Source organism: Ammospiza nelsoni, chromosome 13 (assembly GCF_027579445.1).
Source record: "Ammospiza nelsoni isolate bAmmNel1 chromosome 13, bAmmNel1.pri, whole genome shotgun sequence".
Taxonomy (NCBI): domain Eukaryota; kingdom Metazoa; phylum Chordata; class Aves; order Passeriformes; family Passerellidae; genus Ammospiza; species Ammospiza nelsoni.
Genome location: NC_080645.1, coordinates 15875090 through 15888983, shown reverse-complemented (window position 1 = coordinate 15888983; position 13894 = coordinate 15875090). Strand labels below are relative to the sequence as shown.

At 46.7% G+C, this 13894-nt stretch overlaps 1 protein-coding gene across 1 annotated transcript; it reads right to left on the bottom strand.

The window, feature by feature from the left end:
* Nucleotides 1-1512: 1512 nt before the first annotated feature.
* Nucleotides 1513-13768, bottom strand: DRC7 (dynein regulatory complex subunit 7). Its single transcript, XM_059481413.1, has 15 exons — nucleotides 13641-13768; nucleotides 13069-13243; nucleotides 12101-12226; nucleotides 10772-10966; nucleotides 10310-10453; nucleotides 9777-9995; nucleotides 8973-9083; nucleotides 8109-8184; nucleotides 7498-7626; nucleotides 6551-6679; nucleotides 5867-6090; nucleotides 4765-4980; nucleotides 3620-3730; nucleotides 2457-2555; nucleotides 1513-1741 (listed from the first exon to the last, which is right to left on the bottom strand). The coding sequence occupies exons 1-15, from the start codon at nucleotides 13766-13768 to the stop codon at nucleotides 1628-1630; spliced, it is 2196 nt and encodes a 731-aa protein (XP_059337396.1). The 3' UTR covers nucleotides 1513-1627.
* Between the last annotated feature and the right edge of the window lie 126 nt (nucleotides 13769-13894).

Below are 13894 nucleotides of genomic sequence, written 5' to 3'. Positions count from 1 at the left end.
CGCGCCGCGCCGGGCGGTTGCCCGGGCTCCGCGCGCCGCTCGGCCAATAGGAAGCGAGGGCGGGGTGGTTGCTATGGCGACGGCAGCGCGGCCGCCACTCGCGGAGCGGCTTCTTGGCGGAGCCCCGCGGGCGCGGCCAATGAGGCGGCGGCGCTCTGGATGGGGGCCGCCATTTTGCGGGGCCGCCCTGAGGGGCGGGGGCCGGGCTGCTCCCGCTCTGCGGCCGCTCAGGCGCTTCCGTGAGGGCGGCCGGGGCTTTCCCGCGCCTCGGAGCTCACCGCCCGCCGATGGTTGAGGCCGCCGTGCCCTGTTGGGCTGTTCACGGGTGTCTCGGTGGGAGCGGGACTCCTGCGAGGTTTCTGTGCCTCTCCCGCCCGGCTGAGGGGCGGTCGCGCCGCTTGTGCGTCTTTCTCGGAGTCTTTGAAACCAATTGCTCCATCAACAGAGAAAAATCCGATTAATTTGACGCTGCTCCTTGGTAATGACCTAAGAATGAAGGCTGAATTTCAAGGATTATATCCTTCAAGCTCAGGAGCGATGCATGCCGACAAGAGGGAAATCGGGCAAGAATGGCAGGAGACCGTCGTGGATGGATAAGAAGCTGATGAGCAGTAGAGAAAAAAAAAATACGGCTGTAGAAAAGAAGAGGTTTTTTTTCTCAGAAAGGAAAAAGAAACTTTCAAGAAGTGGATACGAGGACAAATGGCCTTGGAGGACTACAGGGAAATCCCCTGGCCAGGGGGCTTGGGGCTAGATGATCTTTAAGAGCCATTCCAACCCTGTAATATTCTATTCCATAATTCTGTAATATGCATTTGCTGATGGTTTGGCAGCTGCTGTGTCCCTAATGCCTGTAACAGGATTTTTCAATTAATTTATTCTGGTGTCTTCTCTAGTATTGAATTAACATCGATGAGTTCATATCCACAGTGTTATATGGGGCAATGTTTTGTCATTACAGGGCTCTAGATCAGGTCAAAGAAATGTTACATTTGTGAACTCACCAGTTCAAAACCTTTGCTTATGAAAAACTGACTTGTAAATTCGTTAAATTATTATGTTGGAAAAGAAACAGTATTTTTAAATAACCCCACTCCTGCTGCCAGCAGCTATGGAGCAGATTTGGAAAAGAAAAGCTCTGAAAGACTGTGCATGGTTTGTTTCTCCTTCTGAAGCAGACCTTAGGGCTAAGGTTTCATGGAAACTCAAGTCTCAAACGTGATGGAGTTTCATGAAGAGACAATTGATGTAACTGCAGATGGGCCTTATAAAAATAGAGGATAAAGGAAAAGGTGCAGAATGGTGTAAATTTATTAAAATGTCTGCAAATCTGATAATACTGAAAAGTTTACAGTAGGCAACTCCAAAAAAGGAAAGAAGAAATCAGTAATGCCCGAGGTGTCCAGCCAGGTGAGGATTCCTGAGCAGCACCTCTTTAGGAGAATGGTTTTTTCTATTGTGCCAACTGCTTTTTCTTAGAACAAGAAGGGGGAAATCAGAGGGAAACTGCAGTGGGGTGTGGATCAAAGCATTTCACGGAGTAGCTTCTGTTCCAGGTTGCCAGGAGGCTGAGTTGTAAACCCGCCCTGCTCAGGCAGTCATTCCCAGCCCCTGCAGAGGCTCCACTTCACGTCGTGGAGTTGGTTGCAGTGTGCTGGGTGACGGATTCATCCTCCTCTCCCGTTTGCTGACTCTTCTTCTCCAAGGAATTCTGGGAGCTCCTCTCCTCCGCTTCCAAAATCTGTGAGGGAACAAGCAACCAGAAATCGGGGAAAGAGAAAGCAAGGAGCAAAAGCACAACTTAATTCACAGAGCTGAGATGAAGGAAACAACAATCTGGAGCTGATTTATTTTTGGGAGGGGGTAAAAGTTTGAGATGAGGTCTTGTGAGAAGAAGAAAACAAGGGGAATCAAAATGTGGAGCCTGAAGAGGCAGCAAATCCAAATGTTTTGCCTCACTAAAATCAGGAAGCCCTGGAGAACCAAATAATCTGTGACTGGGCTAAGGACTAAATTTGACCCTGTGGCTATTTTGTTCTTTGATGCTAATTATAAATAAAATTACATATATCTGTATATATACTGGCATTTATGGCTCTTTTATTATATATTTTATTTATTTATTTATTTATTGCTCTTTTAAAATACTTCCCCCATAATCCCTATTATCAACTAAACATTCTTCATTGTTTTCTTTATTAACTAAACAAAACACAGTAATCTTTCTCAGTGGTGCAAGTTTTTCCAGAAAGTCAGGAGGTGACCATAGCACAACCACGTTGTATTTCCCTGGCAAGGCAATTGAAGCTGTGCTGACTTACACCATACTGTGATTTATCCCAATATATTTTAATGATATTAAAAGCTCTTCAGAGATAATTCCTGATAGAGAAAAAGCTGACTCTGGATTCTTTGAGTGCCTGTACTGAATGCTGACAAGAATGAAGTTTACCTACCGAGGCTATACGCTGATCTCTCTGTGCAGTGCTGTATATTGAAACTGTCAGTTTTATATTGGCTTCTTCGTTCTCCCGGACCGCCAAAATATTTAACATCTTCCAAGAAATCAGAAGAAATACCCCTCAGCTTTCCCACAAAATGAATGTACCTCTATAAGCCTGACCTGCTAACAGAGCAAATGCTGCATACAAGAATTGTAGAATGAGATTAAATATAGATCTGTGCAAATATGTCTACATCCTGCTAGATCAAGCTCATAGTCTTAATTTTAGATTGCTATTGTGTATGAAATTCTTGAATGAAATTACTGATATTAACTGATAAAGCTTTTCTGGAATCACAGTTTTGGCACTGCTTTAGAAATGGCACTGATAGCTTTGGCTTATTCTTTGTCTTATACAGGATATGCAGTACAAGCAGTGGGAATATTTTGTCTGTTGATACATCAAGACTGAGAAATTTGGCAAGTAGTTCATGAGGCCACAGTGAACTAGTTTCAAATTTCTGAGGAAAAAATGTGATTTTTGCAAAGTTGTTCTTAATTATACTAATATTCTGGGCTAATATAATTGTGCATTCCCTCTGCAGCTCCTTCAGGGATTTCTCTTCCTCAAAAAGCATTACAAGAAATCCAATAGCTGTGGCTCCATCTGCTAGAATGATTATATTTATCATGAAGTAATTACAAAGAACGCGGATCTGTTACCCAGTCAGTGTGATCAGCAGTACAAACAAAGTGGTTTATGAAGTATTTCCCTACAGCTGCTCACGCAACAAGTCACTTCAGTATTTGGGATAGGGTTTCCTGCAATGCCTAGCACCTAGATCTAGCATTACATGCAATATCCTTCCTTTTTGGCCTCATTCCTGGGCAAATGGCAGGTAGGCTTCCAGATGCCCCAATTCATATATTGTCATTTGCTCTCTGAAATGTTTCCTCACAGGGAAGGAAGACTAAGAGCAGGAGCAGGAGAGTGTGTGACCCTCCATAAATATCTTACAGCTACATCTTCACTGAACAATGCCTGAGTAGCAAGCATAATAATTCAGCATGGCCACCAGCTTTGTCTTTTCTCACAGTTTGTGCTGAGGAGGCTTTCAGTCAGCTGAAACTATTTCTGCACCTGATCAGCTCTGCCACTGGACACCTCCCTGTTACCTCTGCTTCAGAGTCCCGCACCAGCTGCTTCAGATCCTTCTGTTCTGCCCTCAGCTCCCACAGCAGGTTGTAGAGATAGCGCATGTTCTTGTGCTTCTCTGAGGACCAGGGCTGGAAGAGATCAGTCAGTGAGGAACAGCAGCACTGCCTGGGTGCACAGATCATGTACTCTGCACGATCCTGCTACAGGCAGGAAAGCAGCACTCATTCCCATCATTGAAACATCAAAGCCATGCTCAGCATGGGTTTATCAGACTTCATTTTGATTCAGAATCCATCAGTAATGTGAACCAGATGGCACACATTGCTGATGCTGCTGTTTTACAGTTGAAATGAAATTAATAGGAATGTATAGAAATAGATATGAAAAAACATGGGATTCCAGCAATGCTATTCTGTGTATTCTCCCCAGTGAGAAACGGGAATTTAAAAAACCCTATAACATTAAAAAAAAACCCTACTAACATTAAAAAAAAAAAAAAAGCCTACTTTGTATTCTCTGTTTGGTTTTCCTAAGTGTAATTGTACAGCATCACTGCAGAATTTACTGGCAGGCTCTGCCTCTGGTTACAGATTTGCACTGATGCTGTTAGTGGGGTAACCCCTCACCCCTGATGAGATCATGGCAGCAGTCCCCTTCTTTTGGAATATCTTTTATTTAAGGCTAGCTTGCTAGCTAGCTATCTGCCATGTATTAAGTCTCTGCATCTGCAGAGTAAACCCTGGGCTATTTAAGGAATGATAGGACCCAAGAACTCAACAGCAGAAATAGAACCAGAAGAAAGAGTGTCTGCCTTTGCTGCTCTGTTCTTGCTTATTTTGAAGAGGGAACAACAGAGGACATTGCAGCTTCCCTGCTATGAATCTCCAGAACTGAGTCCAACAGCTGCTGAACCTACATTTTGCAGGATCCCAGGGGATGTAGAGTCTCCCTGATGACCAAACCTGAGAAGATGACCTCAGGCATGGCCAGAGCAGCCTTGCCATGCCACATGTCCTTCACTCCCAGCATGGCAGTGCCTCTCCTGGGCTGTGGCTGTTGTCAGCCTGGAGCTGTGCAGGTGGAGTAGAGAGGCAGCATGGAATCTGTCATGTTTGTAGTTCTTTCACTGACATTTCACCTTTGGGTCTTGTCATCTTCATACCTGGTATTTGACAGTGTTTTCTCTGCTCAGGAAGACTTCACCTTCTCTCTTCTCCCTCCCTATTACTCTAGCGAAAACCACCTTTGAGGGAATGATGTCATAGATCTCCAGGTGATAGGTCAGCTGGATGACATCATCTATGACCTTAAAGACACGTTCCTCTACATCTTCATCAGCAGGCTTTTTTGGATTTCTGTGGAAATACTCCCTGATTTGCTAATGGAGAGTGAAAAAAAGATACAGAAGCCACTTAGACAACACAAAACTGGGAAATTTACAGATTTGGGTAAAACCCCAAGGTAAAAATTGTGCTTTTCTGCCTGGACTTGCTTCTTTTGGCCAATGGTCCTACTGTTCTTGCCTATGTCTTAAAAAACCCAACCACAAAGTTGCTTAAAGCAATACAGAAGTTTCCTATTTGTGGAGCAGAGTATGCTTTCCAAACTCCAAGTTAGCTTGGCATGCATCCCTGCCTGAGGGACCTGCAGGAAACAAGGTATTTTGGAGGAAAGCAAAGTTTCCCACATTTCCCAACACTGGGGAGGAAAAGGTAGCATGTTTGGTGCTATCCAAAGACAGACACCACTGCATGGCTCTGTCCTGGCAGGTGAAGTGTCTGAGCCATACATACTGCCAGATGTCAGACTTTCTCCTTCTGTTCTGCAAACCTGACCTGACAAGAGGAAGAGTAAGATTACCTGCCTGTAACAAATCAGATTGATGTGACAATTCATCAGGAACTTAAAATGATATTAGTTTGGGCTCAGCACACAAAATCATTTTCCTAGTTTTGAATCTTGTGAAAATTTAGTTCTGAAATCATAGTCACTTTTTTTTTTCTTTCCTCTGACACACAGTTTCCAAGCCTTAGTTTCCTAGTTTAATTCTAGCCGTTGAATGCAATTCCTGACAACTGGTCACAGTAGCTCTCTGTCAGGCAAGCAACTGTGAGACACAGCAGCTGAACAACGCTTGGATGTCTCATCTGGAGACATCAGCCTCAGCCATGCCCACTGAAAATGAACTGGAGCCCCAGGCAGTGTGTTTTGCATAGTTTAAATATCACAGTGACACATATTTTCTGTTCCTGCCTTGGCCATACCACTATGGGCCGGGCGTTAGCCTCAGCTGTGCCAGCCATTTCCATCCCCTGCTCTCTTTCACCAAACTTTATGTGCCGCTTGTGCAGGAGGTCCTCCCGCTCCTCGAAGTACTCTGTCATCTCTGTAGCAGTTTCAGAACGTTTCCAGAGGCCATCAACTCGTGCTTTGTGGTAAAACTCCACTGTGTGCCCAGTCTCAGGTTCCAGTGATGTGTAGGTGTGAGCTAAGGACAAATCACACACAATTTCAGAGTTAGCAGCTGTAATACACTGAACACAAGCATGGCCAGGGGAGGTCTCATTTTCTTCAGCTTTAGCAACAGATCTGATGCAGGAGTTATCCCCAGCTGCACAACACTGAGAGAACAAACATAATCCTAAAGAGAAGTTTCAGCTTCTATCAATTCTGCTGATAAAAGCAGAAATGTATCACCCTGATACACATGACAACTATGTATTTTTCTAACACATAGAAAACTACACAGCTGTGGGAGCACTGCCCGGGACTGCAAGCCACCAACCCAATTCTCTACTCTTCACTGGAGATCATTTTATTTATCTAGGCAATTTATCCCACAAGTATCCTGTCCCCCCTGCCTTTCACCTTTGGGCTTTTGCCACTACTAGAAGGGAGTTGTGTGAAATCCCATCAGCTGCAGTGGGTGCCCAGATGAGCGGGAATACCTTTAAGAAGGAGGGGGTGTCCAGGATTAAAATGGTCTGTGATCAGCTGTGTTTGATGATTCACTTCTCTCATATACAGCAGGTCTTTTCGGTGTTCGAACCATTCCTTCACCTCCAGTTCTTCAGTACCTGGCAGGAGAAAAGTCATTTTGCAACCTTAGGTCACCCTGTTGGAGCTGGCAAAATTCTGATGGGCTCTGAGTGTCTGTGCCAGCACCCTGTGCTCCTGATACAGCCTCAGTGGACACAGTATGGCCACTGGAACTGCCCTGTGCACAGGGGAATTTTGGATGTGAATCCTGATCTACATTTGAGTAGGTGAATTATACCCTAAGAGGGTCTATTCCTCTCTATCAACCAGAACTGGAGTAATGAGCTCAGGAATAGAACATGGCACAGCAAAGGGCCATGGATAGACAAGAGAAATTCCATCCCAAATATTTATTGATGGTGTCAGGAGATTGGAGCATCACACTATCCAAGAAGGCTGAGGGCAGGACACTGTCTGTCCAGTTTGGAATCTGCATGGTTTCTTGAACCAGCTGTTAAAAATAATGTTTTCAACTACAGAGATATCCTCAGGCTGTAGCTGCCCCTTCTATGGCCCCTTTTGACACCAATGAGGAAATGAAGATAGTGACACTATTGGATTAAATCCAACCACCCTTCCATTTCTCTGAAGACTGAAAATCCAAGCAGCTGACCTGTGACACTGAACAGTTTCACTGGCGTATAAAACAGACCTAGCAATGCTGCAAAGTTCAGGGGCTCCACAGACTAAGCATGATGAAGTTGGAGGATAAAGTAAGTAATTCCCCCACAAAGCTGAAAGGAAAATGAGATAGCACAAGAGAGACTCTGGCAGAAAGGGGACACCTCCCCCTTTCCATCAGCACGGCCCACGCTGTGTGCTCAGTGTGTGGAGCGGGCTCATTCATCCCTCTTACGGTCAGAGTCTGCGTAGACAGTGAGGCGTTCCACCAGCCCGTCTCTATTTGCATACGCCGCCCATTTCTCCTGCTTTGCTTTGTCGTACAGGATCACCTTCTTCCCCCGGGGAAAGGGATTCTCATATTCTGCAGTGGGCAAGAGACATGTCAGACAAATTGACTCCTCTGTACTTAGCCCCAAAAAAAAGAATTTAAGAGGGGAAAAAAACATGGTCTAAGGGACATTATCCATTTATTTATTGTGTTCTGCTGGCAATAAAGCTGTTCAGATTCTGCCTGTTGTCCTTTAATGTTATAATGGTATAATTACTCTTTTCTCTCCCCAAACAGGTATTTGATAATGCAGGAGCAGTTCCTTGTGCATAGCAGTAAGAGAAAGACCATCCCAGGCAACATTCCCAGCTGGCAGGAAAACACACTGTGGGGTGTGTGTCTGTGGGGGATGAGACAGGGCAGCACTGAGGACAGCCACTGAACCAACAGGTGTTGTGGCCTTCATCTATTGTGCTTTGACCACCTGAAGGGAGAACCCTGTGACATAGACAAATGTCCCAAACCCACTGAAAGGTCAGCTGGGGGCAAGCAAAAGGCAAAGGAAAAATACCTACCTTGGCAAGATACCTTAATTCGCTCTACCCATGATAGTGGCATCTCAAAGCTACTGCCTATTTTCTTCTTTTCTTGCTGAAATAGAAGCAGAGATTTGTGCTTTTGGCAGCATCTCTTACTGTGCCAGGAGGCATTTTGGTCCTGGTGAACTGCAGTGATGAGAGCTCAGCTCATGTGAGGCTGTGTTCTGGTGAGCACCACGGCACAGCTACAACAGCACATCCCTACTCGAGCCTGATGGAATTATCTTCTCCTGGCTACTGCTCATGCTGGCAGGGAATGAATGTGGCAATCACCAGATTATTTTATGTAGACCCTGGAGGACTCTTTGCTCCCCATTTATGGGGACAGGCTGAGAAGAGTAGATAGCAGGAGGGAATTATTATTTGCATTCCTCTGTCCTGCTGTGCAGATGCAAGGTCTGTTTTATCATGCTGTCTTCTCCCAACATGACAACATTTTGTGCTTCCAGTACATGGCATTTTTTGTATTTTAGAGGACACACATTATTTCTGCTTTTGCTTGGCAGGTTCACCTTGCAGCCAAGAGGGGAAGGTGACCAGCATAAAAAGAATGTCCACAAAAATCTCATTCTGGATTTTATTTTTTAAAATTATTTCACCCAAAAGGCCAATGCACTGGAGGCTTGCAGAGATCCCTAGCCACTTATGACACCTAAAGTACCACTTGGAGTCCTGCTTCAGAAATCACCAGAACTCTCCTAGATTGAGAAGGAATCTAAACCTGGCCAGAGTAGAAGGGATGTGCCCTGGAGAGGGCAGCAGGCAGGCAGATATTCACTATGGACACACTGGTTCCATACAGGGTCCCCAGTGCTCAAGAGCATTGCTTGGGTCACTCACCATGTCATCTGTGCTGTCCTTGGGTGACTCTGTGGGCAACTGAGAGTCCTCATTGCTCTCTGGAAACATAATTTCCCAGCAGAAATGATTACTCAAGTCAAAGCTGAGATCCTAGGGCATACAGAAAAAACTCTTTTAACTACAGGACATTGTCAAGGGCCTGACACTAAATTTGACCACTGCATCAATATGTCTGTGGTGCTCTGGACCTGCCTGGGTGCCAGAGACTTTAGGAACTCTAGGGAGTTGAGCTCCTCAAATCCTTGGCTGGCTGGTAAGAACCCAAAGACTGTCCCCTGTGCCTTGAGGTTGCAGAACCCCTTCCTCGTGGTGCCTGCTCCTCAGATGAGAGAAAATGGCTGGAAATGCTTCTGCCTCCTTCCTCTGGGCAAGTATGGCCCCAAGGGCAAGCTGATCTAACTCAGACCCTCACCTCCCAGACCCTGTGTCTGCTGGGGGGTAGCTGAGGTGTGGTAAGAGCTGAATCAAGATTTTACCTTCCTTGAGCTATGCCTGACTGCCTCAAAAGCTGTTGTTTGAGAGAATGAGTGCCTAGCCAGCCTTAAAAGCTGAAACTTTTGCACTGTAGGAATTTCATTCATAGATGTGATCTGTGTTTGCTAGCTCAGAGTCTGGGATGCCGTGGAGTAGTTCCATAGTCTGTGTAATCAGAGCAACATGACCAAAACCAACACAAAGAATGGTTAAGTAGAAACTGGAGCACTCCTGGTCTTGGACTTCCCCAGGACTCAGGAGAGCCCAGCTGTCCCTCAGTGCCCCGGCAGGGTGCCGAGGGCTCCCTACCTTGCAGCCGTTGCGGCAGTCCTGCATGTTCACCCAGTAGTTCTTGTCGTTCCAGATGCTCTCAATGCCAAGGAAGCACTCATCCTTGGTGCTGTGGCTGTTTCCTGTGAAGGGGTTGATGAAGAAGGTCTCGGGCACCTTCCTCTTCCCAGACAGAACCAGAACCCAGGCGTGCACCCGTAGGCCATGCAAAGAGTCTCGCTTGGGCTTTTCCACCTCCTGTAGCACAGAGGATAGAGCAATAATTATTGCCAGTTCACTGACATTTCATTCCAACCCAAGGGCCATCTTGTCCTTTCCTCTGTCCACTTCTAAAGAACTCCAGGCTCTTAATGCTCTTTCAGACTGAGGTGCATAGTCAGCACATGTTCCTGTGCCAGCACACACTGTGCTCCTGCAGGCCAAGAGCTAATGGCCATGATCAAGGTTGTGTCATCCTTCAGGAGGGTGTGAGCTCTTCTCTTTGGCCAGACATCACCTCTGTCTCAGCTACTTTTCCTGAAGCTCACAGGAAGGTGGACCTTCTAACTCACCTCAACCACCTCCTCTTCTCTTTCCTCCTCTTGTGTGGATTTAGCTTCTTCCTCCTCCTTGGCCTTCTGCTGAAGTTCAAACTGGCTCTTTGGCTCTGAAGGGTACTTAATTTTATACTGGTTGGGATCCTCCTTTACTGGTTCCTGCAAAAGCAGGGTATTACTGTGAAACCCAGCAGAGATCAAGAGAAGGAAGTAAATGTATGGCTTACAGGTAACCACCCAGTTCCCAACATTTGGCAGTTTGCAATATTGCACCTGGTGAGGAGAAATTCAGTGAAGCCAAAAAGGCCTTGTAAGGAGCTGTAGAAAACCACTGAAAAGATTCCTTTGGTGGGCACAGACTCAAACCCAGTGTGGACCTGAAGCTGTTCCCCTTAGCTCAGCTCAGGAGCTCACTGGACATGAACAGGCTGAGCATGTGTGCTGGACTCCTCCCTGCCCACTGCCTGCAGATCTCACCTCTGGAGGCTTCTTGAGCCGTGGGCACACCTCCTGGGTCTGGTCCATGGAGCACATCTCCAGGGTGGCATATCCATGCACACAGTAGGCATCATAGCCAGCCCCTACCAGCAGGGAGCACAGCAGCACGCTGAAGTCAAAGCAGTTCCCTCGCTGGTACTTCACAATGGTGGTTGGGGAATAGAGTGAGCTGGGCTTCAAAGAGAGAGATCACGTTCACAGTGCTTGTCTTGTGGAGCTGAAACATGCACCAGGCAGAGAGAGCCATTGCCCCCATCCCTGGGCCCTGCACCCTATGGGAATCTGTTATGTAACATTTCTTTAAAAGCCACTGGCTCTAAAACTCCCCTCCAAAATGATCTGGGGAAACCCTGACCTCAAATCTGGTGACAAATTTAACCACAGGAAGGGAAGGAAATGACAAACTCATCAAACTGCTGAAAACCTAGTGCTAATCCTGGAATGGGATTTCCCTCTCTCTCCTGCTGTTCTGTCTACAGGTCTTCCAAGGAAAACATCCATAAGCTAAATTATAGTTCACAGGAGGAAACATATTTCTTTTCTGGCCCTCACTGGTGAGCAATAAAAAGTATCACTACATACATACTGCATACAGAGAGGTTCTAATCCCACTCAGTTCTCAGACATCACCTAAGGTGATCAAGGCAGTCTCCACCTGCTAAGTGGAGATACCTTCTGTGTAGTCAGAAAGTGCCAAAGCTCCTCTTGAGACCCTGGGGCTCTTGGGACAGCCTGTGCCTTGTTTAGATTGTTTAGGTCACTCTGCAGTCCTTGATAGCAAGGAGTGTGTTCTCTTAGCTGATTCTCATCTAGAACCTGCCCCAGCTCTGGCATCATCCCTTTTTGCTAACCTAGAAATCTCCCTTTATCCCAAAATATACTCAGATATGGGAATATAAATGTCAGAAAGTGCCTAAGAACAGGTCACTGAGGTCAAGCATCATCCCCTAGGGTTTATGTGCTCCTCTGTTCCAAGGTGTCTTGGGTTTTCAGAGGAAAGGCTTGTCAGCCACTGCCTCCCAGAGTGCTCCAGCTCCTCATCTGGGCCGGCTGAAGGCAGAGTCTGCTCTTGAAGAAATGGTGCTTAATTACTTAAAAGGTACCACACTGCACATGCACTGGGACTGTGGGTCCAACAGAATGCACTGGGTCTAGGAAAATCGGGGGGCTACCTAAATAGTGATGGGATGGTGGAAGTGTCAGAGACCTTTGTGATCCCACCCACTGGGACCTGCCCACTGTGTCCTGCTGAAAGGCCCTTCTGTCACCTCTGCTGTGTCTCTGCTGGGGCTGCAGCCCCTTTCTTACCGGTGTGATTGGGGACTTGAGGGGCTCCATGATGAGGTAGTTACTGACAAAGCTGGCACAGCCTGACCAGTAGTACATGTCTGGGTAAGGCAGCAAGGTTGGCCTCACCGTTGTGCTCACAAACTTCTGCAGGGCAACAAGAGGAGTTTGGTTAGCCAAGAGGCTCTTGGCAGAGTGTCCTCTCCAAAGCCATCTTCAAACCACCCCTGGATGTTGCAGATCAAATTCAGGATCTTTCTACAGCATATCAACAGCTGCAATATCCCTTCTCTCCAGTTCCAGGATGGAAATTTCATGGGGCTGGGAGGCTGTCTGCTTGCCTGTGGCTGAAATTTCAACCTCATCTCGGACACATTCCAGATGTGATCCAGTTCTTATCTTCATTTTCAAGCAAGTCAAATAACTACTGCCTTTTCTGGCTTTTACATCCTCCAGCAATCTTTTTTGCCTTGCATGTTAATGATACAACAAATTTTGGGGAAAGATGGTACAAAGTAGCAATTCCAGATGCCCAGGGGGCAGGGGGGAAACATCAGGTCCAGAACTAGACAACAGCTGGGCAGCTTGGGCCCAGAGAAAACGAAACCAGATAAAAATCTTCCACATTTACTCCTTCCCTGTAACTTCGGGGAAGTTCAGAGTAAGTCCTAACTCTGGATCCCTATCTGTGGTTGAGCCTGAGCCTTATCTAGTTCATGTTTTTCTTTTCCTTCCCTTTATGTTTCTGTGGTCTCTCCTGTTTCCTAAGCATCACTCTGCAGCCCACATGGCAACACCAACACTTATATGGCTCATGGATTTGGACAGCCGTGGTGTTCCTGGGGCTCTGTGTGCCCGCTCAGGGGCTGTGGGTTCATCCAGCAGTTCCCATTCCCTTTATCCAGGAGGAGCTGCTGCTCTTCCACAGCATTTGGCACAGTGGAATCCAAGTGTTCCCTGTGCTGTGCCCAGCCCCGCACACCCCATACCTGCACTCCACACTCGTTGAGTGGGTGGATGAAGAGCGGCTTGCGGTCAGGGCACAGGTGAGAGTACTGCTGCAAGAAATGGTCGGCCTGCTGCAGCAGCTTCTTCTCCTGCCGGGAATTGGTCTTGTACGAAGATGGTAAGTTGGATGTGTCAATGGTGCTCCAGTCAAATTCACTTATGTAGAAGGGGGAGGTAGAGAGACACAAGTAATAAATAAGCCAGGAGCAATACAGGCAGGATGATCTGATATCAAAACATGGCAGGGCTTTTACAGATACAAAATCCAAGGATATGATTTTGATATAGCCAAACATCTCTGGAGCAATGAGAAACTGACATATACCCAGAGTCTTGGGGGATCTTTATACAGTGGTGAATGGATGTACAATCAAATGAGTTACCTTGTCTTACTTGCACACCCACACTCTTGGACAAACTCTTCAGGCACAAGAAAATTGCTCACTCCCATCACCATGCAAAGGGACATATGTGCCATCCACACGTGTGCAATTACCCTGTGGGGGCCCAAAGGGAACATCTCTGCTCATCCCAGCCATGGGCAGAGACTTACGTTTCATGGCTTATGACAGAGGCTTCCTCTGCATCTAGCTCCAACTCATCGAGGAAATCACTGATACGCAAAGAGATCACATCTTCTGGTGGTTGCTCCACTTCCTCCTTCTCCTCCAGGGCCTCCATTCTGCCGGGCACTACAGGAATGCACACACCAGGGTGAACTCAGGGCTGGGACCCAGATACACAGCAACAGAGAAACACTCCCGCTGTGGCCGCAGTGCTTTGGTACAGGAGCATGGCTGAGGCAGC

Bases quoted from the DNA above. Each gene is read 5' to 3' on its own strand.
- DRC7 (XM_059481413.1), bottom strand. From the start codon at position 13,768: ATGGAGGCCCTGGAGGAGAAGGAGGAAGTGGAGCAACCACCAGAAGAT. The intron at 2,556-3,619 runs GTAACAGGGAGG...ATTTCTTGGAAG, and splicing joins TGCGGGACTCTGAAGCAGAG to ATGTTAAATATTTTGGCGGT. The intron at 1,742-2,456 runs GTAGGTAAACTT...GTTCCCTCACAG, and splicing joins GAGATCAGCGTATAGCCTCG to ATTTTGGAAGCGGAGGAGAG.